Below are 27,140 nucleotides of genomic sequence, written 5' to 3'. Positions count from 1 at the left end.
ATCCTCAAAAAATACTAGCAAGCTAAATTCAGCAGCACATTAAAAAAGATCGTTCATCAGGGTCAGTTGGGATTGATCCCAGGATGCAAGAATGCAAATCAGCAAATGTGATACATCCCATTAACAGAATGAAGGACCATCTGATCATCTCAATAGAAGGCATTTTATAAATTTCAATGTCCCTTCATGATAAAAACTCTCAATATGGTTGGGATAGAAGGAATGAAGCTCAACACAATAAAGGCCCCAATGACAAACCCACAGCCAATATTATACTGAATGGGGAAGACTTAAAACTTTTTCCTCTAGATCTGGAACAAGACAAAGATGATTGTTCTCTCCATTTTTTCATAGTACTGGAAGTTTGAGGCAGAGAAATTGGGTAAGAAAAAATAATAAGGGCATTCAAGTTGGTAAGGAAGAAGTTAAATGCGTCTTCTTGCAGATGACCTGATCTTATATATACAAAACCCTGAAAGCTCTGAAAAACAACACAAATACCCTCCTTCAGTAAAGCTGCAAGATACAAAACAACTTTAGTTAGTAGTGGCTCCAAAACACCAACGTTGAACTGGTGGAAAAAGGAACCAAGAAACAAATCTCAGTTATAATAGTTACAAAAAAATAAAATACCAAGGAATAAATTAACCAAGGAGATGAAAGATCTCTACAAAAAAAGCTACAAAATATTGATGAAAGAAATTGAAGAGGATACAAAAAAAAAATACATCCCATTTTCATGGATTGGAATAATTAATATTGTGAAAATGACCATACTACCAAAAGCCATCTACATAGTTAATGAAATTCCTGTCAAAGTACCAATTCACCAATCTTATTTATCACAAAAATAGAAAAAAATTCTAAAATTTGCAGGTAATCATATATGACCCTGAATAGCCAAAGCAATCCAAAGCAAAAAGAATTAAGCTGGAGGCCTCACACAACCTGACTCTAAAAGATATTGCAGAACTATAGTAACCAAAACGACTTTGTACTGACATCAAAACCGATATATAGCCCAATAGTACAGAAAAGAGAAGCTAGAAATAAATTCAGATATTTACAGTCAATTCATTTTTGACAAAGGCTCCAAGAATATTCACTGGGGAAGGAACAGTCTCTTCAATAAACAGTCTCTGCCAATTAATGGTACTGGGAAAACAGGACAGTCACAGACGGAAGAATGAAACTAGACCCCTGTCTCTCACCATATATAAACATCAACTGAAAATGGATTAAAGACTTAAATGTAAGACCCGAACCTATGAAACTACTAGAAGAAAACATAGGGGAAATGCTTCAGGAGATTGATCTGGGCACTGATTTTATAGAGAAGACTTCAAAAACACAGACGACGTCAAAAAGAGATGAATGGGATTATATCAAATGAAAAAGCTCTACAAGTAGAGGAAACAGAATAAAGAGAGCCTGCAGAATACGAAAACAATTTGTAAACCATTCCTTTGACAACGGATTACACGGATCTCAAAAGTTCAATAGGAAAAAAGTCATCATTAAAAAATGGGGAATTGAGTAAATGGCCATCTCTCAAAACAAACATATAGGTGGTCAACAGGTATATCAGGTAATCCTGAATGTCAGTAATCACTAGGGAAATGCAAATCAAAACCACAACGAGATACCATCTTCCCCTAGTTAGAATGGCTATTGTCAAAAAAACAAAGCCTAACAAGGGCTGGCAAGAATTTGGAGAAAAAGGAACTCTTACACACTGTTGGTAGGAATGTAAATGGACAGCCATTTAGGAAAAACAGTGTGGAAGTTTCTCAAAAACTAAAAACTAGAACTCTCATATGATCCAGCAATCCCACTACTTGATATATATCCAAGGGAAAGGAAATCAATATGTTGAGGAGATAGCTTCACTCCCATGTGTATTGCAGCACTGTTCACAGTACCTAAGATGTGGAATCAACCTGAGTGTCCATCAACAGATGAACGGATAAGGAAAACGTGGTGTTTTCTTTGTCCATTCATCTGTTGTAAAATGTGGTACACAATAGAATACTCTCTAGCACTAACAAGAACGCAGTTCTGTTATTTGTGGCAACATGGATGAGCTAACTGGGGGACATTATGTTAAGTAAAATAAGCCAGGCATACAAAGATAAATACCGCATGTTCTCACCCATATGTGGAAACTAAAAAAGTCGATCTCATAGCAGTAGAGAGTAGAATAGTGGTTACTGGAGATAGGGAAGCGTGGGAGGAGTGGAAGGTGGCTAAAGGTTGTTTAATGGTTACAAAAGTACCCCTGGAGGGGAGGAATAAGTTCTAATGTTCCATAGCAGTATAGAATAAATATAATGAACAATAATTTGTTATATATTTCCAAATAGAATGGATTTTGAATTTCAACACAAACATGTGAAGTGATGGCTATGGTAATAACTCTGATTTAATCACTACCCATCAAAATATCACACTATCCCACCAATAAGTATAATTAGTATGTGTAAATTAAAAATAATAAAAGCTACAAAACAGAAATTTCTTTTATACTTTTGTAAGAAATCTAAAAAATGCTTTAGGAAGATTAATCCAGCAAACTTGCTTATAGTGGGTTGGAAGATACAAGTTAGCGTTGGGGAGCAGAGGCTTGTTAGGACCCGTAGTTAATTCTAACACAGTAATGTATGCTGTAGAGAAGAGATGGTAATAGGAAGAGAAATGCATAAATTTATGACACTTCCACGAAGTAAGGATAGTCTCAGTGACTGGAGATATGGGGAGACATGACAACTTTGAAGCTTGGCAGCAGAGTGACAGGAGATGTTAATGATGCAGCTGAAATAGGAACTCTCTAGGAGGAGCTAGTTTCTCAGGGAAGGCAGTCACTGTGGTTTTGACATATTGAATGTGTGACATGGAGCATCTGCCAGACAGTTAGGAATTGTTGACTCTGCTTCACTCTGGTTCTCTGGACCTACCCCGCTTTCTGGGGGTGATAGGTACAGAGCCCAGGTGGGAGAGCAGGCTGCCTTAATTACTCAGACCCCACATAGGAGCCTGGGAAAATGAGCATCTTTGTCCCCACAATGCAACTTTCCTCGAATGGAGTATGTTTCAAGGAGTGAGTGCAGTGGGTTGACCTTGTGAGATCGTGTGGACATGTCGCATCATGGTGTATTACTGGTGATGACTTGACCCCTATCTGTGGCGGCCACACAGGGCAGAGTTCCCCAAAGCCCTCTTGGAGCACAGGCTCAAGTTACCCCTTTGTACAAAACTCAGATTCTTCTTTCTTTCACAAGACACCTGTCCCTTCTAGACTAATCCTCAGACTTCCCCCCAAAAGTGAGCTGCCTAGGCTGTGTGTGAGCTGTTTTTAAGTATCGTTTATTTTTTTCTTGTTATATTACCATTGTTGTAAGATAGCTGTTGTTAAGATAGCTGAAATGTTGCTTTGAGACCTTTAATTCCACTTTGTAAGGTATCTTTTGTATTTGGCTTTTCTTCACTCATAATGGTTAAAAAGAATACAAACTGATCTACAATTAGTTTGTTTACTTCTCTCCTTGTTCTGTTATCCCAGTTCAAGTTTAGACCCCTGCCCCAGATGTCTATTCTGGCTGGTTTACACACTTTTGAGTTGACTAAATTATTGGCATCTGTCACTTTTTCTATATAATAGTCTCTATTTGGTGAGGACTTCCCTTTCAACTGAAAGTATGGGGTATTTGGAAGCTTAGGGGAGATGTCTGGTCCAGACATTTGAAATTTTCAGTATAGACGACCTATGTAATTGTCATTGTAAAGCCTTATGTTTACATGTCATTTTGAGGTTTCCATGTACTGTTTCACGTGACCTCTGTCATTTTAATCCTATAACAACCTTGTCAAGTAAGGATCTTGTTTGCCTACAGCTATTGTTTGAACTACATTCAGGATAATTATACAAAAGTCTGGAAATGTCAAAGTGTTTTGTAGGGAATATAAAAGGCTGGAAAAGAAAGGCAAAATTACTTGCCCAAATCACATGGTAAGAGCCATAGCAAAGGCTGATTCCCAGTAACAGTAATATCAGCTGGTTCTTCCTGAGTACTTTCTGCGTGCTGGGCACTATTGTAAGCGCTTTATGCATATTAATTCATTCAGAAGACTTTTGATGTTGATGATATTTCTCCTAAGCTTATGCATTTTAAAAGGCAAAGAGTGAAAAGTAAGGAGAGCAGCAGGCTGAGAACTGATTCCTGATCGTACAGCAGGAACTAACGGTCAGAAGTGGTGCAGCAGGCCCAGGAAATGGGCAGCAGGAGCAGCAGCACCACAGCTGGGATAGCTTATTGCCATGCGAGCCAGTGGGAGGAAGAGATTGTAAAAGAAATTCTTTACTCTTCCCGTCCATTGGCTGACCAGACTGTGCTCTGCTCCTAGGCGGGGTCTCCTGTTCTAGTCCTGTTCCCGCCCTGGTCTGGACAGAACGGTGGAGCATTGTCCTTTCTCTAACAGTGCTGAGACAAGATGAGCATTTTGAAGAGAGTCTTTTATTGAAGGAGAGAGAAAGAAAATAAAAAGAAACAGTAAAAAAATAAAAATAAGAAGGTGTTTATAAAATGGAGAATTGTGATCCGAATTTAACCAAAGCTAGCCAGAAATCAGTTCAATGAGTACAGCTGATAGTGCCTTTGGCAGATTCCTTCTCCCCAGTTAAATGCCATTCGGATGCCTAGGGACTTTTTTACTTTTACAGAAATTCAATTCCTCCCAGAAAATGCTTTTATTTTGTCTTTGGGGATACTTACACCCCGACTAAGGTAAGTCACTTAAGTCCAAGCCTCTGCTTTCTGCACCAGTGCTGTCCCAACACCCTTGGATTCTGACTCCATCCTGGGCTCAGTATATAAGGAAAGCAATTTCCAAACTGACCATAAACATCCTCACTGCATACATATTACATGTTACATATAACCTGAGTTTTATGCCATCTTGACCTGGCAGTTTGATGTCTGTGCTTCTTGAAGATCTTAGTGACACGGGGATCCAGTTGGCTTCCTGGACATTTCAATGGATCAGCAGGGCTTATATTTTGGTTACATTCTAAATCATATTAATTAGCCAGTTATCCATATAAGGATTAACTTTTTTTTGGAAATAACCAGACTACTCAACCAGAACTAAATTATATTATTAATGGCATAGTAAGTGTTCATGAAAAATATTTATATAGTTTACATTAATATAAAATAACATTGCATATGATTATCAGTAAGTTAATATAATCAACAAGGAAATAAAAGTTAAATTTCCAAAACTATACTGGAATAAAATACAGGAAAGAAATGCAGCCTAATGTAAAATTGTAGCTTTGTTTGTTCCCTTCTGTTCTTCTGTGCATTCTGTGGGCTGCCAACTAACATTTTTCAAAATTTTGGTCTGAGGAGGGATGCTCTCTTTATGTTCTAATCATGTGTTGGCCAGGTTGCTTAAACTAACTCTGGAGTCTACACCTCCCAAAATGAGGGTGAGGATGTTTTTCTCAAAAAAAAAAAAAAAACAAAAAACCATCAACAAAGAAAGACTTTATATTCAAGTTCTTAAAGTTTTCTGTGTTAGGAGTGCTATTTTGATTATTTTGAAGAGAACTCTTTGAAGAAAACACATAAGCTTCAAATAACTACAGAAAATGCCAATTTTGAATGTCACTAAAACAGGTTAGAAAGGAGAGAGAAAACACTTTAAACACACATTGAGTAATTATTCTTGCATCAATATTCTCAGAATTTTAAGGGTGGTTGTCACTATAAACTTGCTTTTTAAAAGATGACTTTTATAGATCAGAGATGTGGTAAGTGATGCAGAGATCATTTCAGGTGAATGGATACTGTAAATTAAGCTAAAATGTCTAGTTATGGCATCACACATTTAAAACTTATTGTATCTCTAAAGGCATTTTCTGGGAGGAATTGAATCTCCATAAAAGTAAAAAAGTCCAAGTAAGACAGAACTAGAGATAAGCGATAATGAGACTCTCGTGATAGCAAAGATCCTTCTGACAAATTGCCTGTGAAGAGCTTAAATGAAATCATTCCTTAAAGTGTAAGTAAATGTAAGTCAATAAAAACTAGTATTTCTTTATTGCTTCATATAGTATGTGATTTTTATATGTACAGATTAACATAATAAAATGTTATAAGTAGCCATTTGATTATTTCATCTACATTCTAGAAACATTTACCATGTATTCCATGTGGCAAATAACTTTTTATTCCATTAAAATGTATGGGTGACCCAATAGTTATTTAGGGTTATCTTCTGTTTAGGTATACCTGAGATATACTTCTTATGGATTAAATGGAACCATTCATCAGGTTATCTACTAAGTGGCAAGCACTATATGTGTAAGGTCTGGGTTAACAAAACTAACCAAGACACATGCTATAAATCTGCTTCCTCTCTGGGCGCTTTCCTTCCTATCACATGCTGGGTGGGGCAGAAACTTGTAGTTGAGAGTGTCTAAGAGGGTAATGGGGAGGAGGGTGCTGAGATGTGAAAAGCATCTTGCTTAGTCCTGGAACATGAAATCAATCCCTACGTGTTAGTTGTGACACTTCTTCTCTCTGTCTTTTCATTCCTTCCCCACCTGCAATGCAGTTGATAGTGCAGAGAACACGTCTGTTCTGTGCTCAGAGAAAGATAAAGCTCACCAACTCAAGACTAGTAAGTCACCTAGCTTTGGTCATTTGTCAGGTAGGTGCTGGGTGAATTATATAGTTTTGCAGGTGACTTTTAATTACATCTTTGCTAGGTGTGATGTTCCGAGAATGACTTTTTTATTTTTTTCCAGTTTTGGCTGGGGCCGGCACCCTACTCCTTGAGCCACAGGTGCCACCCTCCAAGAATAACTTTTTATAATGTATACTTCCCAATAGGCTTACTAAGAGTATTGTATGTCTACTCCTTACAAGTTAAATTTCACTGTAGAGACATTTGTTTTTGGAGACAGTATCAATTTGTCACCCTCTGTAGAGTGCTTTGACATCACAGCTCACAGCAACCTCAAACTCTTGGGCTCAAGTGATCCTCTTGCCTCAGCCTCCTGAGTAGCTGTAGACACCCACACAATGCCTGGATATTTTTTAGAGACGAAGACTCACTCTTGCTCAGGCTGGTCTCAAACTCGTTAGCTCAAGCAATCCACCCACCTTGGTCTCTGAGTGTGCTAGCATTACAGGTGTTGAGCCACTGTGCCTGGTCCAGATTTTTTTTTTAAATAGTATGTCAGGGTATAGACATCCATCAGGACTATCATTATTGCCAGGTTTTGGTATTTCAGCTTGTTTCCTTTCTACTCACTTAGATTTATTCATGTTACATCTTCCTGGAATTCTGATTATCTCTCTGTTTTAAGCTTAACCATTTAGATGCACTTATAATGGATACAACAGACTAAAATATAAAGACTAAGTTAAAAAAAATTTAAGTTGGCATTAAATTTTTTTTTTTTTTTTTTGAGATCTAAGAACCAGACTGAGAAAATAAATAAATTTGAGCTAGGAAAACTGGTTTCTTATTTATCGGAACTTGCTCAATGAAAGAAAATTATTTCAAATAAGGAATTATTGTTACCAGCTCCTTTGATAATCTTATTGTCTTCTCTATTGTGTTAGTTAATAAAAGGATTTTTTAAAAGTTGCAGTTAAAATAGAAGTTGTTATTAACGGGATAAAAATTGGTATTATACAATCAGTCTTCATTTGTGAAAAAGTTGTAATTCCAAAATCTCATGCTTACTCGGATAATAATAATTAGCTTGCTTTCCATTTGTATTACTTTATTTGAAAAATTTTGAGATATAACACTTTATATCAAACATTTATTACCTATAGCTTGTCATTTCCAAACTCAAGGGCATAGTTCTAGTGACATTAACATTTGGAAATACATTATTGATTCGAAATGTTATTCCTAATGAATAATTATTGTTTTTGTACTTAAGTTTTATTTTAAACAACTATGGTAAGATGTATAGACACAAAAATGCCTGTCATGGAAGAACCGTGCTCACAGACCCCTAGTAACTGGAGGCCGAGAATACCGCCTGGGGCCACCTGGGGGCAGTGCAGGGCAGCCAAGGCCCCTCAGGACCAGAGAGGGAGTGGGAGGAGTATGGCCAGCACCGTTATGTTTTTGCAGGAAAGAATGGGTGAGGCAAGGTAGGCAAACTGAGTAAGTTTAGGACTGGCTGGTTTGAATAATTTAAGCATGCTCTGGACTATACGGGGAATCCCCAGTTGTCCAGTACCTGGCCCTGGGGTCAAGTGTAGGACAAGGAAAATATTGGTGTGTAACAACTCCATAAAAGAGATGGTTGGGTGGGGCGGCGCCTGTGGCTAGGTGAGTAGGGCGCCGGCCCCATATACCGAGGGTGGCGGGTTCAAACCCGGCCCCGGCCAAACTGCAACCAAAAAATAGCCGGGCGTTGTGGCTGGCGCCTGTAGTCCCAGCTACTTGGGAGGCTGAGGCAAGAGAATCGCTTAAGCCCAGGAGTTGGAGGTTGCTGTGAGCTGTGTGAGGCCATGGCACTCTACCGAGGGCCATAAAGTGAGACTCTGTCTCTACAAAAAAAAAAAAAAAAAAAAAAAAAAAGATGGTTGGGGGTGGCTGTGGATTGACTGGTTTGTCTACCAAAGCACCCACACAGGGATCTTTTCTATCTCGAGGAATTAGCTAGCATGGGAGAGGCTTATCTTCAGAATCAAGGTCTAAAATGCCAGAGCATCAAGGATATAAAGAAAAAGAGAATACGGTCAATACAAACAATACAAAACAAAACAACTGAGGACTTCAAGGTAACATGGTTGGACAGGGCTGCTTCTGCGTACATGTTTTTATTATTTATTACTAAATCATAGCTGTGTACATTAATGCGATGATGGGGCACCATACACTGGTTTTATATACCATTTGATATATTTTCATCACACTGGTTAAAACAGCCTTCTTAGCATTTTCTTAGTTATTGTGTTAAGACATTTATATTCTACATTTACTAAGTTTCACATGTTTTTAGAGATGGTAGCCTGAAGGACTAGAGAATATGTAACAAGTTTGTGAACTTTACTTTGTACTTTTTGAAGTAGTGAATATTAGGTGGTCACTCAAAGAAAGCCTGATGCTAAATGCTAGATATTTGGAAAACTTGAATGAAATCATTTGACCACAAAGTTTATTTCTCTTCCATGTAAAAGCGGGCAGGAGGTCTGTGGTGGGTGTGGGGCTTGTTTCTTGTGCCTGCCTAGCTGATGAGATGCTTAAAGTGACAGTAGATGCTTCCACTCGGGCTCCCCCTGCTGAACTCCAGGCATAAGAAAGAGGAGAGCAAAAAAGTCCACACTGGAGGGCACAGTGGCTCATGCCTGTAATCCCAGCACTTTGGGAGGCCAAGATGAGAGGATGGCTTGAGTCCAGGAGTTTGAGACCAGCCTCGGCATATAGTGAGACCCTTGTCTCTATGGAAAAAAATTAAAAAGAATATCTGGATGTAGTGGCATATGCCTGTAGTCCCAGCTACTTTGGAGGCTAAGGCAGGAGGATTGTTTGATCACAGGGGTTCAAGGTTGCAGTGAACTATGTGTGATCACACCACTATACTCCAGGGTTGTTGTCAGAGTAAAACACTACCTCTAAAGAAGAATAATAATAATAAAAGGTGCACACCCTTTTAAAGGTGTTCTCCTTGTAAAGTGCTTTCTTTTTTTTTTTTTTTTGTAGAGACAGAGTCTCACTTTATGGCCCTTGGTAGAGTGCCATGGCATCACACAGCTCACAGCAACCTCCAACTCCTGGGCTTAAGTGATTCTCTTGCCCAGAGTAGCTGGGACTACAGGCGCCCGCCACAACGCCTGGCTATTTTTTGGTTGCAGTTTGGCCGGGGCTGGGTTTGAACCCGCCACCCTCGGTATATGGGGCCAGCGCCTTACGGACTGAGCCACAGGCGCTGCCCGTAAAGTGCTTTCTTAGCTCATATCTCATAGGGCATTGGTGATTCATGGATTAGTTAATTTTTATTTTTTTATTTTTTTTTTGAGACAGAGCCTCAAGCTGTTGCCCTGGGTAGACTGCTGTGGCACCACAGCTCACAGCAACCTCCAACTTGTGGGCTCAAGCGATTCTCCTGCCTCTGCCTCCCAAGTAGCTGAGATTACAGGTGCCTGCCACAATGCCTGGCTATTTTTTGGTTGTAGCCATCATTGTTGTTTGGTGGGCCTGGGCTGGATTTGAACCTGACAGCTCAGGTTAGCCACTTGAGCCATAGGCGCCGAGCCAGATTAGTTAATATTTGTATGAAGCCAACAAAGATTGTTCTTTCTGCTTCTCCAACCAACTATGGAAAAGTAACAGCTTTTCTTGGAGAGGAGTTTGAAGAGTGAGGATGTTTTAGCTAAAAAGAAGTGGTAATACTAAAAGTTAAGATGATTATAGTAATAATCTTAATAATTAACCTTGAACTTCTATACTAGTTGCTACTGAGTACCTTAGTTATTTATATGCATAGTTTATTTAATCCTCAGAACCACCGCATTATTATTCCTACTTTTCCAGAGGAAACTGAAGGCCACCGAGGTTAAATAACTTGTTCAAGGAGATGTAATTGAAAAATAATGGAATCTGGATAACAAGTGTAGATTGTGTGCTCAAACCAGTTATTCTGACCTATAACTTCAACATCTATATCTCAGAGATAAGGAAACGGAAGCTGAAAGATTGTAAGCCACTGGCCCAAAGTCATTTGAATAGTCAGCACCTTACTCTGCTCGTGGGTATTAGTTCCCCTGTCCTGACGGACTTTGTCTAGGAGCCCTCTCTAAGCCTTTGCTGCTTATATTTGGGCCAGTTTCTTGAGAGGTGGATATTTTTTTCATGTTTGTTTCGAAATCCTGCAATTTATGTTCCTTCAGAATTTTTCTACGTGGCACGGATCCCGCAGGAGGCAGCATAGCTTAGTGTTAGGGAGGGTGGACTTGGGAGCCTTATGACCTGTGTTGGGCCTGCTGTTTGAATCTTCGTTGTGTCATTTTTATTGTTGTGTCTTGGACAAGACATACACCTCTCTTGTGTTTTGATAGTCTCATCCATGAAATGGGTTGATAATAGTAGCTATTCCACAGGGCTACTGGTAGAAATAGATGAGTTAATACAATACAACTGCTTAGGGCAGTACCTGGTATGTCAGTAAACATTTTTGGTTCTGATTATATTACTAACTTATCAAAAATGTCCATTCCAAACTTAACCTAACACATTTTCTAGCACCTGTTTGGTAATCAGCAAATGTACATGGAATGAATGAAAATACCTGTGGGTACATTTGTATGGTTGCCCATGTTTCTCATACTATTTGAAATACTAGGGTTGTAGAGATGAATTATTATTATTATTTTTTTTTTTTGAGACAGAGCCTCAAGCTATCACCCTGGGTAGAGTACCGTGGTGTCACAGCTCACAGCAACCTCCAACTCTTGGGCTTAAGCGATTCTCTTGCTTTAGCCTCCCAAGTAGCTGGGACCACAGGCGCCTGCCACAACACCTGGCTTTTTTTTGTTGCAGTTTGGCCTGGGTGGGGTTTGAACCCGCCACCCTGGGTATATGGGGCCAGCGCCCTACCCACTGAGCCACAGGCGCCACCGAGATGAATTATTTTTAATATAGGCATTAACAGCCATTATCAAGTCTAAAGACTAATAATATTACATTATGTTACTCACTCTTGTGCTACTTTTCAGCTCACCTCACTTTCTACAAATCTAATAGTTTCTACACTTAGTATTTTTACTGAGATTGAGTTTCTAAAAGGTATTATATTAGTCACCAAAAAGTTTATGCCATTGTATTTTAAAATAGATGTTAATGTCTTTGAATCTTTTCGTGTCACATTTCCAAGTATCAGCAGTCACCCATTAAATATTAATTCAATCTGAGAAAGAGTAATGTAATCATCAGAAAATGACTTTGGATGGTAGCGTCATTTTGTAGCGAGATAAGGACTGGCAAAGCAGGATTTATGTCATTCCGCAGCAGCTTTTGAACAGTATATTTGCATTTGCCTTTTTTAAACTAAACAAGCCAAGAACTAAACCCTTTCAAAGGGAACCCACCCAGCTCCTTTCACATGTGTCATTCTCGCATCAGAGAAAATGCTGCATAATCCTAAGATGACAGCCCCACCTCTGATGTCACTGAGGATGGTACGATCCTCTCCAAACCTTTGCTGGGCTTCCTGCTGCTGCACTGGGGAAATGGTTACATTAAAGCTAAGTCCCGGCATCCCAGTTATCTCCTTGGAAGTAGTTTTCACAAATATAGAAAAGCCCTACGGTGGCTGTTTTCGGTAAGCTACCAGGGTAGAGAGCACCAGAGGCAGAGAGAGGGACTGCCAGCGAGAGACAGGCTGTTTCCGCCTTTGTGAGAGGGACGGAGGCAGCAGCTCCTCTCGGCGCTCGGGTTCCAAGTGCTCAAAGTGCTTCCATTTACATCACCGTGTGCAATGCAGGGGAAAAGGGGCTGCCAGGAAATTTGAAACTAATTTGCTTCCAGTTGACTGGAACAGCAGATTTTGAATTAGCTGGCTGCTTTTTCTAGCTAACTTTTCTCAAGCATTAAACTGATGAACTGGGCATTTTCTATGATCAATGGGTAACTGCTGGAGCTACAGTAATCTCTGTGAGTAACCTCTCTTTGTAGGTCTATGCAGGCAAATATATCTTTCTATTTCTATCTCTTGTAAATGCTGCTGTGAAGTTATCCGTCTGTATGATTAACTGCTTTTGCTTACTAGTCTTGTCTTTTGAGCGTCCCAGTAGGAGACTCCCCAGGCTCGAGCAGGTTCTGCAGAATCCTGACACACAGGAGAGCATACTGTTATTTATTTAGGGATGCCCAAACCAACCGTTCCTAAATTCCCCAGTCATCAGAAAGATGCCACCTGGCTTCCGAATGCCTTTGCCCAGTATCTCACCTGGCTTTAACGTGGAATGTTTGTTTTAGCATCTGACACGGAATTTTCCAAAATGTTTATTTTCATATAGAAAACAGAATATTATTCTTACCTGTAATCTTACTTCCTTTCATTCCCCACCCCACAACCGGCTCTTTTGGGACCACAGAATTCTATCACCCTATTTCTGTTCCCTGTTTGTGATGTATTATATAGTCAGAAAGAGAGAAAACAGGCTACCCCTGTAGTTTTAGAAAGACATAATTTGTGGTGCTGGATGGGAATAGGGGAGGAGTTTCTCTTAAAGAGCTCTAGCTCCTTTCCATGCCCGAAACATGGCTCAGTATGGGAATAGCCGAGAAGAGACCAAGGTTAGCTCAGAGGTAGCATGATGAATGTAAATATAAATATAAACCCTGTTATTGAGGCTGATACAGAGTCTCTATTGGAAGTTTGTATCAGAGTTTACATACAGAGATGTGTTTTTCCTGTAAAAGTGTCACTTTTCTAGTAATCCAAGATTTATTTTCTCTCTGACCTGGGAAACTGACTTTCAACTCGCTATAAAAATTGCATCTTTAATTAGACTTGCAATTATTGTTCATGTCTGAATCCTTAGTGCAACTTTGGGTCTGCTATTGAGCATGAGAGCTCTGAATGCAAATGGGGATCAGCTGATGTTGGTTACACACTGGTGGCTCAGTGAGGTTGTTTGTTTACCACTGCACCCAACATCTGTCTTCACAGACAGCAGTGCAGGGACGTCCACAGCGGTAGTTGACCACCAGTGCTAAGATGTCTAGCTTCATGGCATTCAGATTATTTTTTTTTTTAAAAATTGTATAGTATTTTGAAACATCAATGTCTTAACTATTCAAATATTTTATAACATATTTTATGTAAGAAAGCTTTTATATTAATGTTGTCAAATCTATGTTAACAGTAACAGAAGAAAACTTGTGTGAATGATACTGTGAAGTTACTTCAAAGTTTGAGTTGAAAACTTTTTTGCTTTACAAATTAAATACAAACTCAAAAGAGTCAGTGAAGAGAGAGAAATTTTAAAACTGGATATTAAAAAGTAGGGATTCCCAAATAGGAGGCGGTACAGGAAGAGGACAGAATGGATGAGACCAGAGGAGCAACTCTGATCCCAAGAGATAAGGTTGAAAGGAGAAGCACAAGATGTGGATATAAAAAACAGAAATCACGAGAGGTGTGGGAGACAAGAAGGGGGAATCCTACCAGATTGCAAAAGAAAAAAAAAAAAGCAGCCAACTTTGAAAAGCAATGATCTTAAAGACATCTCAAACTCAACTCTTACAGCTTACTAATTCTCCGTGTGCACAGTTGTGGAGTCTTTGGTTTAAAATTAATGGGCTGTTTCTTGTCTCTTTTTCCCTTCTCAATGCTGCATGTGGGGCCACTCCTTAGCTTCCGGAGCTTCCTCTGAAATTGACTGGGATGATAAGCACGGATCATTTCTCTAGAGATTAGAACTGAATGAGAAAAATTGGTTTCTGAATCATTAGTATGTGAAATTTAGTTTGCGGTAAGCACAGCTGTAACTATTAATCACTTGGGGGAAGAACATCCAATTAATGGAACATTCTCTCATGTGCACATGTTAAAAGCTTGTGTAGTGGTTGGCAAGCCTTTCCCTGGCTTTTGTAGCACAAAGATACCTTAAATGTCTGTGCTTGTAGAGTTATCAGTGTTCAGATCATAGCCCCTGTCCTAAACTATGTACTGTAGCCTTCTCCAAAATGTGACTTTTATTCAGGTCCCAAAATAAAATACACATAGATTACTCCCTTAGTAAATTCCCATTACTTATATTCATTTTCTGTTATTTTTATTATACCCAATAAGTTTTCTCTTGCTGGCTAGAATTGATTCGATGAGCCTCCTGTTGTTTTCAGATGATTTTTGCTCTTGCATTGCAAATTTCAGCCATGCATCACTGTGCTGTTGGAGAGGTTTATCGATTATTAAACATAAAAATCTTATTATTATTCACAATTAAGGATTATAGTTACCTGTAAGTCAAATACATTTGAGGTTTTTTTCTTTTTTTCTTAACTCTACAAGGCTTGCCTTTTATATTTGCTTTATAAATTAGGCATTTGTCTTCCAATGTTACTGATTTGTGAAATTTCAGACTAAGAGATCAAAGTAGTCACTCTCCCCCTGCTCCTTTTAGCCTCAGAATAGGAAGGGGGTGCAAATATTTTGTTGCATGGATACCTTGTATATTGCTTAGGACAGGATCTTTAGTGTCTGGGTCAGAATAGTATTTATTGTACCCGATAGGTAAGTTTTTATCCCCCATCCCTCCTTCTTGGCTACCAAGTTCCTTTACATCTCTTTGTCCCCACGTTTGACTAATGTTTAGCTCCCGCTTATTAGTGGGAACATCAGGTGTTTGGTTTTCCATTCCTGAGAAACTTCACTTAGGATAAAGTCTCCAATTCCATCCAAGTTACTGCAAAAGACATGACTTCATTCTGTTTCTAAGGCTGAGTGTATTTACCACATTTTCTTTTTCCACTCGTGAATTGATGGACACTTAGGTTAATTCCCTATCTTTGCAGTTGTGAATTGTGCTGTAATAAACATCCGAGTGCAGGTGGTTTTTTTTTGTTTGTTTGTTTTTTATAAAATGACTTATTTTCCTCTGGGTAGATACCCAGCAGTGGGGTTGCTGGATTGGATGGTAGGTTTACATTTAGATCTTTCAGGAATCCACATACTGTTTTCCATAGAGGTTATACTAATTTGCAGTCCCACCAACAGTGTTGAAGCATTCCTTTCTCTCTGCGTCTAAGCCAGCATGTCTTGTGTTTTGACTTTCTAATAATGGCCATTTACATAGGGATGTCTCATGGTTTTACACATGGTAGGGAACCTGCAGCCTTCTGATTTCAAGATTGTTCTTTTTAAATACCAAAGGAGACAAGAAAAAAGCTTCATCTTTCCTGTTGCTCCCCCATTAATAAAAGGATTTGGGGCAGCATCTGTGGTTCAAAGGAGTGGGGCGCTGGCCCCATATACTGGAGGTGGTGGGTTCAAACCCAGCCCCAACCAAAAACTGCAAAAAAAAAAAAAAAAAAGGATTTGTTCTATAAAAATTGGATTCAGTTAAAAGTCTGCACTTAAGGACCTACCACAGGTTCTCTACCTCTTCAAAAAACTTCTGTTTATGTCTTTTGCCCACTTTTAGATGCGGTTGTTTTTTCTTGCTGATTTGAGTTCTGTGTAGATTCTGGAGTCCTTTGTTTTTTTGAGTCTTGTAGATTTTTGAGTCCTTTGTTCTATGTATAGTTTGTGAATATTTTCTTCCATTCTTCAGGTTGTCTGTTTGTTGATGATTTCCTTTGCTGTGCAGAGCTTTTAAATTAAGTTCTGTTGTATTTTTGTAGTTGTGAATTTGCCTTTGGGGTCTTAGTCGTAAATTCTTTGCCTTTGTCAATGTCTGGAAGAGTTTTCCTACATTTTATTCTAGAATTTTTATGATTTCATGCTTTACATTTAAGTCTTTTATCCATCGTGAATTTCTGTATGTAATGAGAGATGGGGGATCTGTTTCATTTTTCTGCATGTGGCTATCCAGTTTTCCTAGCACATATATTGAACAGGGCGTCCTTTCCCCAGTATGTGTTGTCTGCTTTGCCAAAGATCCGTTGGTTGTGGGTAGATGATTTAATATCTGTCCTATTAGTGTATGTCTCTACTTTTATACCAGTACCATGCTGTTTTGGTTACTATAGCCTTATAGTATAATTTGAAGTCAGATAGTGTGATGCCTCCAGATTTTTGCTCAAGACTGTGTTGGGTGTTGGGGCTCTATCTTGGATAATCCTAAGCCTTAGGATTATTTGTTCTAGACCTGTGAAATTTGACATTGGTATCTTGATGGGGATTGCATTGAACCTGTAAATGACTTTGGGCAACATCACAGTAGTCACTCTTTGCCTCTTAGTCTTTGGAACTGAATTCTTTCCTGACAAGTCAGGGAGAGTGTGTTTTAAACTTGTTTGTATGAATTTTACAGTCTTAAAATTTAAGAATTTATACTTCTTTTATCATACTAACTGATAATATAAATTTTAAGATGTTTACTAACTGATATTCACTAGGGCACAGAGAAGACCAAGGACGTCATTGCCTTTATGAACAATTCACATGGAATGGAGAGAAAACAAGTCTTCAGTGTCTACCTTAGCCATGATTTATAAAGGGTTGAAATAGGTTGTAGACTCTTAATGTAGGTAGTACCTCATTGGACTGAATTTTCATATGCATTTTTATTTTGTAAGTAATGCATCAAAAGACACGAATATTAAAGCCCTGGGAAAATATTCTGGTGTTCAAAAATGGAAAGGCCTTACCTTTTCCTTAGTTCCTTACTTTCAAGCTCCAGTGTAATTTCTTTAAGGCTATTTACAGATATTAATGTGTAGGCTTAACTAACATTCAAGTTAACATTTGCATTTATTTTATTATTTTATGATCTTTTTGCAAAAGTCTAGAGTCAACCGACCATTCATTGTGAAAGAAATTTTCTATGTGCTATAAATCAAGAAAGAGTTATCTTACAGTAATGGTAATTCTCTTTCTCTGCTGAAAAGTGTCCCAGAGTACTTGCTAATTAGAGGGCAAACTTAGACTAGAATGATCAAGCCTTATCTTCATAGGAGTAAGAGATTATGTGTTTTCTTGGAACTTTCTTCAGTTGTATATTTGAATAGTTGGATCTTTTGGTTAGGAGGGAAGAGCTTGTAATGTCTTTTAAAATAAAAAAGTAGCCACTGAGATTAGTAGTCAGTATGACTTTAAATATTATTGTTTCTCATATTTTAATGTATATATGAATCATCTGGACTTCTTACTAGAAACCAATAAGATTCTGATTGGGAAGGTCTGCGGTGGTGCCTGAGACTCCGCATTTCTAACAAGCCTCCTTGGCTGGTAGCTCTGCTGCTGTCTCAAGGCCATTCTGAGTAGGAAGGCTCTTGGACAGTGTTATCAAGTAGATGTGCCGATGGAAACGTTCTATGTATTTCTAGTTCAACATGGAAGCCACCAGCTACCTATGATGTGGAACCCTGAAGAACTGAATACTCAATGGTATTACATTTCAGTTAATTTACAATAGACATATGTAAGTTGGCTACCATATTGGACAGTGTTTAGAGAGAAGCCAACTGGGAAATTATGCTTAGTGGTAATAACTCAAGTAGGTGGATGCTGAATTTTAGGTTAGCCAAGAGTGCCCCATTGAACTTCACCACTTTATCTATAAGCAGACGGTATATACAGGTGGAGCTGCTGGTTTGAAGCTCCTTGATGACAGGAGCCACATTGGCCTTGTTGCTCTGTTCTCTTAGACTTGACGCATACGCAATACACAATAAATGTTGGCCGAGAAGATGAAAGAATGAGCTAGCTCTAAACTTGAGACGTACCCTTGTATTTCTAGCATTCTATTTAAGATGAGTAGAATTGAGTGATACTAACTTGTAATATTTTGCTTGTGTTTAAGGAGACGACTTCTTTTTATTTCTGTTTTGAAGTTCTGTTAAACAGTATCCTGTTGGTTAAAGGACATTCTTAATTCATGGATTCAATAAAAACTCATTTTGCTACCTACTATTATTGTAGACTCTGTGGATGTAATAGTAAAGAAAACAGGCAAAGTTCTTGTTTATTGTAGTTTATATTCTAGCAGCAATAGAATAATATAAGAAAAAGTAAAACACCTTTTTCTAAAAACAACTGTGCCTGTGTTCTAGGAAATTTATGTGTATAGAATCCATAATTGTGGTTCTCCTGAAGAATCTGGTGTAGCTGTGACAGTTATATTGCCTGGGAAACCTATACCCTATTGCTCAGAATCCCTTTTGAATAACTGTTTTAAATCTCAGCTCCCAGTGACTGAGTCTGAAGTAGACTTGCCAAATAATTCTTATTGTTTTGTTTTTCTTGGACCATTTTCTTTTAAGGAGTTTGCTAGCCAGAGTGGAAGAAAATCTGTTTCATTTCTTGGTCTTCAATCAAGAACATTCTTAGAAAGACCATGGTTTTTCTACAGCCAATCTTACAGAGCCGGCTCATTTCCTCATAATTTGAAGAAATTTTTAAAATTCCATTTTGTTTTATTAACGGTCCTGTTCCTGTGTTCTAGAAACAGATGGCTATTTAACATACAGTGCAGAGCACTCCTGAAATTGATCTTGTTGACATTCGGAAGTATCCCTTTCTTTCTTGGTACATTAAATCAAAAGAAAACAATCTTAAGAAAATCAGTGGGTTTATACTGAGTATTTCATCATAGGAAAAGCATCTTAACTAAACAGCAGGAAACAGTTTGTCAGTAATCTGACCAAACATACAAGGCAGAGGATTCCTGATGCAAAAGGGTGACTTCTTAATGGACTGACTATAAATAGGCACCCCCAAAAAGTATATTTCACATAAGCATGAAAACTCTTTTTCTCTTTTCCCTCCTTCCCTTACACGCTTGACACTACATTTTCCTTCCTTTAAGGGGGAAAGTGCAATAAAACTAAACTGTAATAATTCAGATTCTTCTAGTGTGGTTTCTGTTTAGGTAAGTGCTAGAGTTCCTTTTTTACACTTAGCAAATCCCTTTGTCAGATATGAGACGAAATTTGGGTGGGACAAATTCAGGAAGACTTTCTAGAGGAGAAATGTTTTGAGTTGGATTCTTACATGAGCAATAGGTGTAGACTGGAAGAACAGGGAAGAGGAAGTTTTCACAAGTTAAGGGTCAGAGCCCACGGCTGTTGAATGAGGCTGAGCAAGGGCTTTGGCAGGCAGGTATGTTGAAATTAGAGGGGCTGGGACAGCAGGTGAGGTGTTGATGGCGGGGGATATGGGCAAAGTGGAGTGTCCTGGTTGGTGCAGCGACCCTTGTATCTTTGTTCCCTTACATTCTGCCTTTGTCCTGGCTGGAACATTCACCATCTCTCTTGGATGGTATTGCCAGAGCCTGTGAGTTAGTCCTGAGTCTGTGCTCTTGTGGTCTCCCTTATACATTCTTTACACACTCCCAAGGTGATCTTTCTAACACGCTCATGCACTACTCAGTTTGAATTCCCTGTGTTCAGTACATAGCAGATAATCAATAAATGTTTGCTAGGCAAGTGAATAAATTTTGGAAAACAATGGGCAAATTTAATAGGAAGTGTCTATGACCGTATTTTAAGAGAGCAGAGAGAAAACCTCTTAAAGCGGAAGCAGAATTTGGTCTCTCTCTTTTTTTTTTTAATATATTCATCCTACCATATAGTCCCAATTTTTAAACATAAAGAAGAAATCAGAAATTCTAACTTGTATAAAACTTTTATTTGTTAAAGACAGTTCAAATTGTGATACAAAATGCGAACAGCAAAATAAACTGCTCTTGCAGTGTAACAAAGAGTGGCTTATTAAACGGCTGTCATGCTGGATCCTTCAGGATGTGGCTGTTTCTACCCAGAAGCTGCAACAAGAAGACTTTCTTCATTCTTCCGTGTATTTGTTACCATCCCTGCTATTAGAAACGATAGTCTTACAACTCAGCGACCTCTGATTTTTTCCCAGGCATTGACTCCCAGAGGCAGAAGTCCAGGAATCTAGTCTTGACTTTTAGTTCTGATACAAGATTTTATTGGTCATCTTTTTATGGACCTTGGTCAGGTCATGCAGTCTCTCAGAAGAGTTGTTTGCCCTGGTCTAGGCCAGTCATTAATTAGAACAGTAGTCTTAGGCCTGGAGAATGTATTCCCATAGCAAAGCAAGCTTTCGTCATGCGAGGCTTTGCGTTTGCACTTCGCCCTTTCTGATCTCACCTTTGACCATTTGCTGGGCTGTTGTATCAGACATCAGACATCACAAGCCTTTGCACACAATTGTTGAACACATTTGTACACATTTCAATGAACAGTATCAAAAATGGGGTGAAGGAATTATTAAATTTTTTAAGGCCCTTTTCCCTGATTTCTTTGTACCCCCTTCTCTTGGGGCCAGTGTTTATTTTTGTGGTTGTTTTACAGATGACAAGTTAAATTGTTAGCACAAAGTGGTCTCCCAAATGGTTTAACTTTTCTTCCTTTTGCTAAATAGTGAAATCCATCTAACAAAGGACGTTACAGATAAATATGGCTTTGGGGATCACTTAGGTCAATGTTCTTAGAACATTTCATGATGAGTTAAAAATTGTAGCTTTTGGAAGAAGTTAACATTATGTTCCTGCCTTTACACTACATGTAATACTCATCTAAAGTTCTTTTCAGAATTATTTGTAGGGAGAGATGATTTCTTGCAAGGGTTGGTGATTAAGAGAAGGCATAGTTAAGAAGGAAGGATTTGAGTTAGGTCTTTTTTTTTTTTTTTTTAAAGACACAGTCTCAAGCTGTTGCCCTAGGTAGAGTGCCACGGCATCACAGCCCACAGCAACCTTAAACTCTTGGGCTTACGCAGTTCTCTTGCCTCCCAAGTAGCTGGGTGTAGAGGCGCCTGCCACAATACCCGGCTTTGAGTTAGGTCTTGAAAGGTGAAACTCTGATCATGTTGAGATGGGAAGAAAAAGTATGTTAGGTGGAGGAAAGAGGTTGTGCAAAGGCAAATCTCTTTGTCACAGAGAGGAGACGAAATTCAGGCAGGACTAATTCAGGGAGGCTTTCCGGAGGAGAAATGTTTTGAGATGGATTCTTACCTTAGTAGTAGGTGTAGACTTGAAGAAAGGCCAAGGGGAAGTTCAGAGGGCATATAGGCATATAGGATTTCCAGGGTGGATTAGAATTAGGAGGAATCTTTTCAAGGTGTTCATTTGCTGCACCCTCCTTCAGTTTGGAACTCCTGTTGTATAACATTTGAAAAGGGAATTGAGAAAGAGTAGACTGGGAAAGATAGATTGGGCTTGGAAAGGAATAAATAAAGCGATCTCTCTTCTCAGATGGATGGCATGATCTTGCATATAGAAAATCCTGAGGAATCTATGAAAGTGCTGTTAGGACTAAAACCCACATTCAGCAAGGTTGTAGGGTGTAAAATCAGTACACGGCAACAAATTGTATTTCTATATGCTAAGAATGAATGATCTAAAAATGAATGACAATGTGAAAAGGAATAGAACACTTAGGGGAATAAATTTAACAAAAGTAATGCAAAACGTATACATTTAAAACTATAAAACATTGTGAAAAGAAACTAAGGAAATTGAAGAAGATGAAATAAGTGAAAAGACAATCATGGTCATGAATCAAAAGGTGTAATAGGAAAGTTGTTAAGAAGGCAGTGAGTGCTCTATAGATTCATGGCAGTTGCTGTCAGAATGTCAGCTGTCTGACAAGTTGATCCTAAAATTCACATGGGAAATGCCAGGGTCCCAGAGTGGCCAGATCAACCCAGAAAAGGGAGAATAGAGTGGGAGGACTCATACTTCCAGATTTTATTTACTGCAAAGCTATAGTCAAGACCTCATACTGACTTAAAGATAGGCATTATTAGCTTAATGAAATAGAATTGATAGTCTAGAAATAAACCTTTACATATGCAGTTTTCTACATTACTCTCAAGGCTCTTCAATGGGGAAAGAATATTCTTCAACGAATAGTGCAGGGGCAACTGTATATCCACGTGCAGAGGAATAAAGCTGGTTCTCTGTTTTACATCGTACACAGAAATCAACTTGAAGTGGATCAAACAGCTGAACACAATAGCTAATACTGCAAAACTCTTAGAAGAAAGCATAGAAATGTTTGTGACCTTGATTTAGACAATGATTTGTTACATAATACCAAAAGTCTAAAAACCAAAGAAAAAATAATAATTTAGATTTTATCAAAATTTAAAAAGTTTTGTACTTCAAAAGATTCCATCAGTTAAGTGAAAAGACAACCTGTGGCATGGGAGAAAATATTTGCAAAATTCTTTCTGATTGAAATTGTTTCTGATAAACAACTTCATAATATGTAAAGAACATTTATAATTCGATAATAAAAAGATAAATAACCCAGTTGTATATTGGGCAAAGGATCTAAGTAGACATGTCTCTAAAGAAGATACACAAATGGTCAATAAACATATGACAAGCTATTCAACATCATTAGTCATGAGGGAAATGCAAATCAAAACCACAGTGAGATACCACTTCTAGGATGTCTGTAATAAAAAACACGGACACTAATGGAACACTCAGGCTTTGCTGGTAAGAACATAAAATGGTGCAGTTGCTTTGGAAAACTGTTTGGCAGTTGCTTAAAACAATAAACGTAAATTTACGGTATGACCCAGAAATATCACTCAACAGAATTGAAAATATATGTAGATGCAGAAACTTATATACAAATTCATTATTCATAGTAGCCCAAAAGTGAGAACAACCTAAATATTCCATCAACTGAGAAAGTACATGTGGTTATTTCCATACAATGAAATATTATTTGGCAGTAAAAGAGATGACGTCTGATGACATGAGTCAACCCTGTAAACCTTGTGCTAAGAGAAAGAAGCCAGACCCACAATGCCACGTGGTGTGTGACTGCATTTACATGAAATGTCCATAATACACAATTCTGTAGAGACAGAAAGTAGATTGGTAGTTACCGGAAGAAAAGTGGGGAGTGGCTGCTCATGGATGAAGGGTTTTTTTTGGGGGTGGGGTGGGGTGGGTGATGAAAATGTTGGAATTGATAGTTGTGATACTTGTCCAATTTTGTGAATATACTAAAAACACTGAATCTTAAAATGTAAACGAATTAAAAATCCTATTGCATTCTTTCTTGAAAAAATTGGAAGTCAGTATGCCACCCTGGGTCAAGGGATGATCTTTATCATTTTTTTTTTCTGTCTTTTTCAAAATCAGAGTTTGAAAATTTGCTTCCTTTTCAGATATCAACAAACACCATCTTTCGGGTCTGTCTTGTGAAGGGTATTATAAACACTGCTGTCACAGAGAGTGCTTCTTAGATTCTACTGACACTTGATTCAAATTTAGTTTTCAAAATATATTTGAAATTATTTAAAAAAATGGAATATGAAACAAGAGCCACTCTTAGATATATTACTGTTTATCAAATTTTAACACACTGAAGGATACCACGTATTAACTGATGTTTCCAAGTTATCTCATTTTGAGCATGCTTTGGAATCTTTCAGTGAATTATACATTTGAAAATTGCTAAGAGTAGATTTTAAGTGTTTCCACCACCAAAAATATGTCAAGTAATATATATGTTAACTAGCTTGATTTAGCCATTCTATGATGTGTAAATATATTAAAACATCATGTTCTGCACTATATATATATCCTTACATAAAACTTTATTTGTCAATTGAAAAATAAATAAAATGAGAAAAAATAAATTTTATGTAGCTGGGGTCGTGTAAATCTTTCTCAATACAGTAAGTTTTGGATTCCATTCTGACTTCCCTCTCATTTTTCAGGGATGTTTTGAAAGCATTTTTTTCCCACAGAAATTCAAGAGTGAAGGAGAGACTTCTAGCAGAAAAAATACTTGCTGACTTTAAATAGATCATAACCTTTGTCTGAGGTTCTGTCTCAGAGATCGCACTGCACAAATATTGTTGTCTAGATCATAAGGCTATTTGGTGTCTACATCATAAGGCTATTTGGTGCCCCATGTAAACATTTAAGTTGCTATTTTTTGAGTGGTGTCGGGAGGTGGTAGGTCTCCTTACTTTGATCTCTTGTTGCATATGAAGTAACTGAGTTATTGAATCTTCAGGTGTGGGACTTTATCAGAAGCAGGGTTAAATATGGCATGTGTCATTAGATTGTTGCCTATGCTGAAAGTTTTGTGGCATACTCATGTAGGCTAAGGAGCTGCAAGGTTAAGAGAAGCATGTGTTAGTGGGTAGTAGGAGGGAGGAGACAGTGAAAGAATCAAATTGATAACTATTATTGAGCGCCTCATATTTGTGAATATTACTGATACATCCTGGACCCTGTTGTTCAAAACAAATCACGTGTCGATTCTGTTCTAATTCATAGGTGATCATGGAGGAAGCACTTTACTCCCACCGAATGTCACCAATGAATTTCCAGAATATGGGACCATGGAGGAAGGCGGAGAAGGCCTAAGAACTTCTCTGGAGTTTGATGCCGAGTCTCTGCCATGCCACCCACAAGGGCAGCATGGGGTCCACCTTCCTGGTGGCCACCACTCTGGGCTCAACAGTGTTACAGAAGGACAAAAAGATGTCAGAGAGGCCCCCTCTCAAAGTCACCTCAAGGAACAAAGTTTACAACCCATTGACTCTTTGATTTCAGCTCTGAAAGCCACAGAGGCCAGAATAGCTTCAGGGACATTTCAGGCTACAAAGGTACTGAACAAAGACGGTGTTTCTAATTTTTCAGCTCAACAGGTAGAAAAAGAGCTGGACACTGCCAATTGTAGAACACAGAGAGCCAATAAACTACTCCCTGCTAGCCAAGAAAAGTCACCAGACATACCTCGTTCTGCTGAAGTAACAACTGAGGACAATTTTTATTTGAGCATCCAGAAGGATCTGACTGCGTTGTTGACTGGAGACACTCAGGCAGAGCTTTCCCAGATAACTAAGAGTGGGAGAGAAGGGGCAGCAACAGTGTCCTCCCTGGGGAGCCCAGCAGTGACCCACAACTCTGTGGGCAGTGTCGGTTTTTTGAAGGAGCAGAAGTCTTCTCTCGGGAGAGGGCACCCGGAGAGATATGATCGAGGCAGCTCCCTGGGACGCCCAGGCCGGATCAAACATGTGGAATTTCAAGGGGTGGAGATACTGTGGTCAGGAGATAAGAGAGAGACTCAGTATCCTGTTGATTTTGAAACATCACTGGAAAGGACAGCCTGTCCTGTAAGCAAAGAGTTTTCCAAAGTGCCAAGCCAGTTCATCTCATCTGCTGGTTTGTGCTCAGTTCGTTTAACTGAGAATGTTTGGGATGAAACCTGGAAAGCTCCGTCAGGGAGGCCTGGCACTAGCTCAGGGTCATTTCCCCCTGTGCTTCATGATGAGAGTGGAGAGGATGACGTCTTCCTGAAGGAAAGCAAACCACATCTGGAGGAGAAACCTGAACCAGAGAGAGACACAGCAAGGTGAGTGCCCAGAGTAGCCCTGCTGTCTGTGACGCCTAGAAGATACTGTAGAAAACCATGATCCTGTGCTTGATAGGAGAACTCAACTCACAATACACTGGGTCCTCATTATCATAGAGTGGAGGGGAAGTGACTGGAAGTTAGGTCCTTCTGAGATACCGTCAACATTGCTAAGATACTAAAGTGATCTTATAAAGTCCATTAGGCATGGAGCAGGGAAGAAGAGCACTGGGCAAATCCATTTGTGACATTTTGTTACATTTAATAGGTTTCAAGTTTTCAACCTCAGGGTAACTAGAATACCCCACAGTTATCTTTAATAATATTAAAAGGTTGGCCTTGTTTGACATACTCTATATGGTCTTTACATCTCCACTTAGGCCTTTCTTCTGGGTACAACTCCAGTGGCTAAGTCCAGCCTACAGTGCAGCCTCCCTACACGTGTGAACACAGCTTCTGGGTTGGGGCCGGTATATTCCATATTTGGAAAGGACATCTCAGGAGATCAGAAGTAGACTTTATAGTTCAGTTGTTCCACGATATTCACATGGGAATTTCTTCTTCTTATAAGTAGCACATGTTTTAATTTATAGCCTTGATAAGTAAGCTTGGCATCATATGGAATTTTCGGATCTTTCCCTGCTTTTCTAACACCCATTCTGGCTCAGAGGCGGTCATGGAAGGTACGACCCATCTTTCTTCATTCCCTTTGATCACAGTCTGACCACGCAGTGCCCCTTTGGGCAGAGTCATTCCTTGGGTCCTGTACTTTGAATTTGTACCATCTTTTCTTTTCTCAGTGCTCATGATGCCACATTTTATAGTTTCTATGGGAGACATCTGTGTTGAGGCTGAAGTGTTTATTTTTTGTTCTGGGTTTTGGGGGGATTTTTTGGTCCATATAAGAAGATGCCTTTTCCTCTATGATTTGCAAATCCACTGAGAGTTGCTTCTTTAGGGTAACTATCAGGATTCCACCTCCTCCCCCTCCCCTAACACATATCATCTGCAGACTTTCCTTATGTCTCAATATTCATATTCCCACAGAGGTATGATTTTATTGCTGTTCAGGTTAT

The 27,140-nt window shown here is 38.8% G+C and overlaps 1 protein-coding gene across 5 annotated transcripts in view; it reads left to right on the top strand.

Annotated features, from left to right (window-relative positions):
* Positions 1 to 27,140, top strand: part of PSD3 (pleckstrin and Sec7 domain containing 3) — a 559,602-nt gene that overhangs the window by 227,141 nt on the left and 305,321 nt on the right. For all 5 annotated transcript variants that reach the window (XM_053578222.1, XM_053578223.1, XM_053578226.1 and 2 more), the window contains one exon: positions 24,984 to 26,064. In XM_053578222.1, coding sequence (XP_053434197.1) covers positions 24,984 to 26,064 — 1,081 coding nt within the window. The remainder of the gene's footprint in view (positions 1 to 24,983; positions 26,065 to 27,140) is intronic.

Source organism: Nycticebus coucang, chromosome 24 (genome assembly GCF_027406575.1).
Source record: "Nycticebus coucang isolate mNycCou1 chromosome 24, mNycCou1.pri, whole genome shotgun sequence".
In the NCBI taxonomy this organism is placed as follows: domain Eukaryota; kingdom Metazoa; phylum Chordata; class Mammalia; order Primates; family Lorisidae; genus Nycticebus; species Nycticebus coucang.
This window is presented reverse-complemented; position numbering and strand designations above follow the sequence as displayed.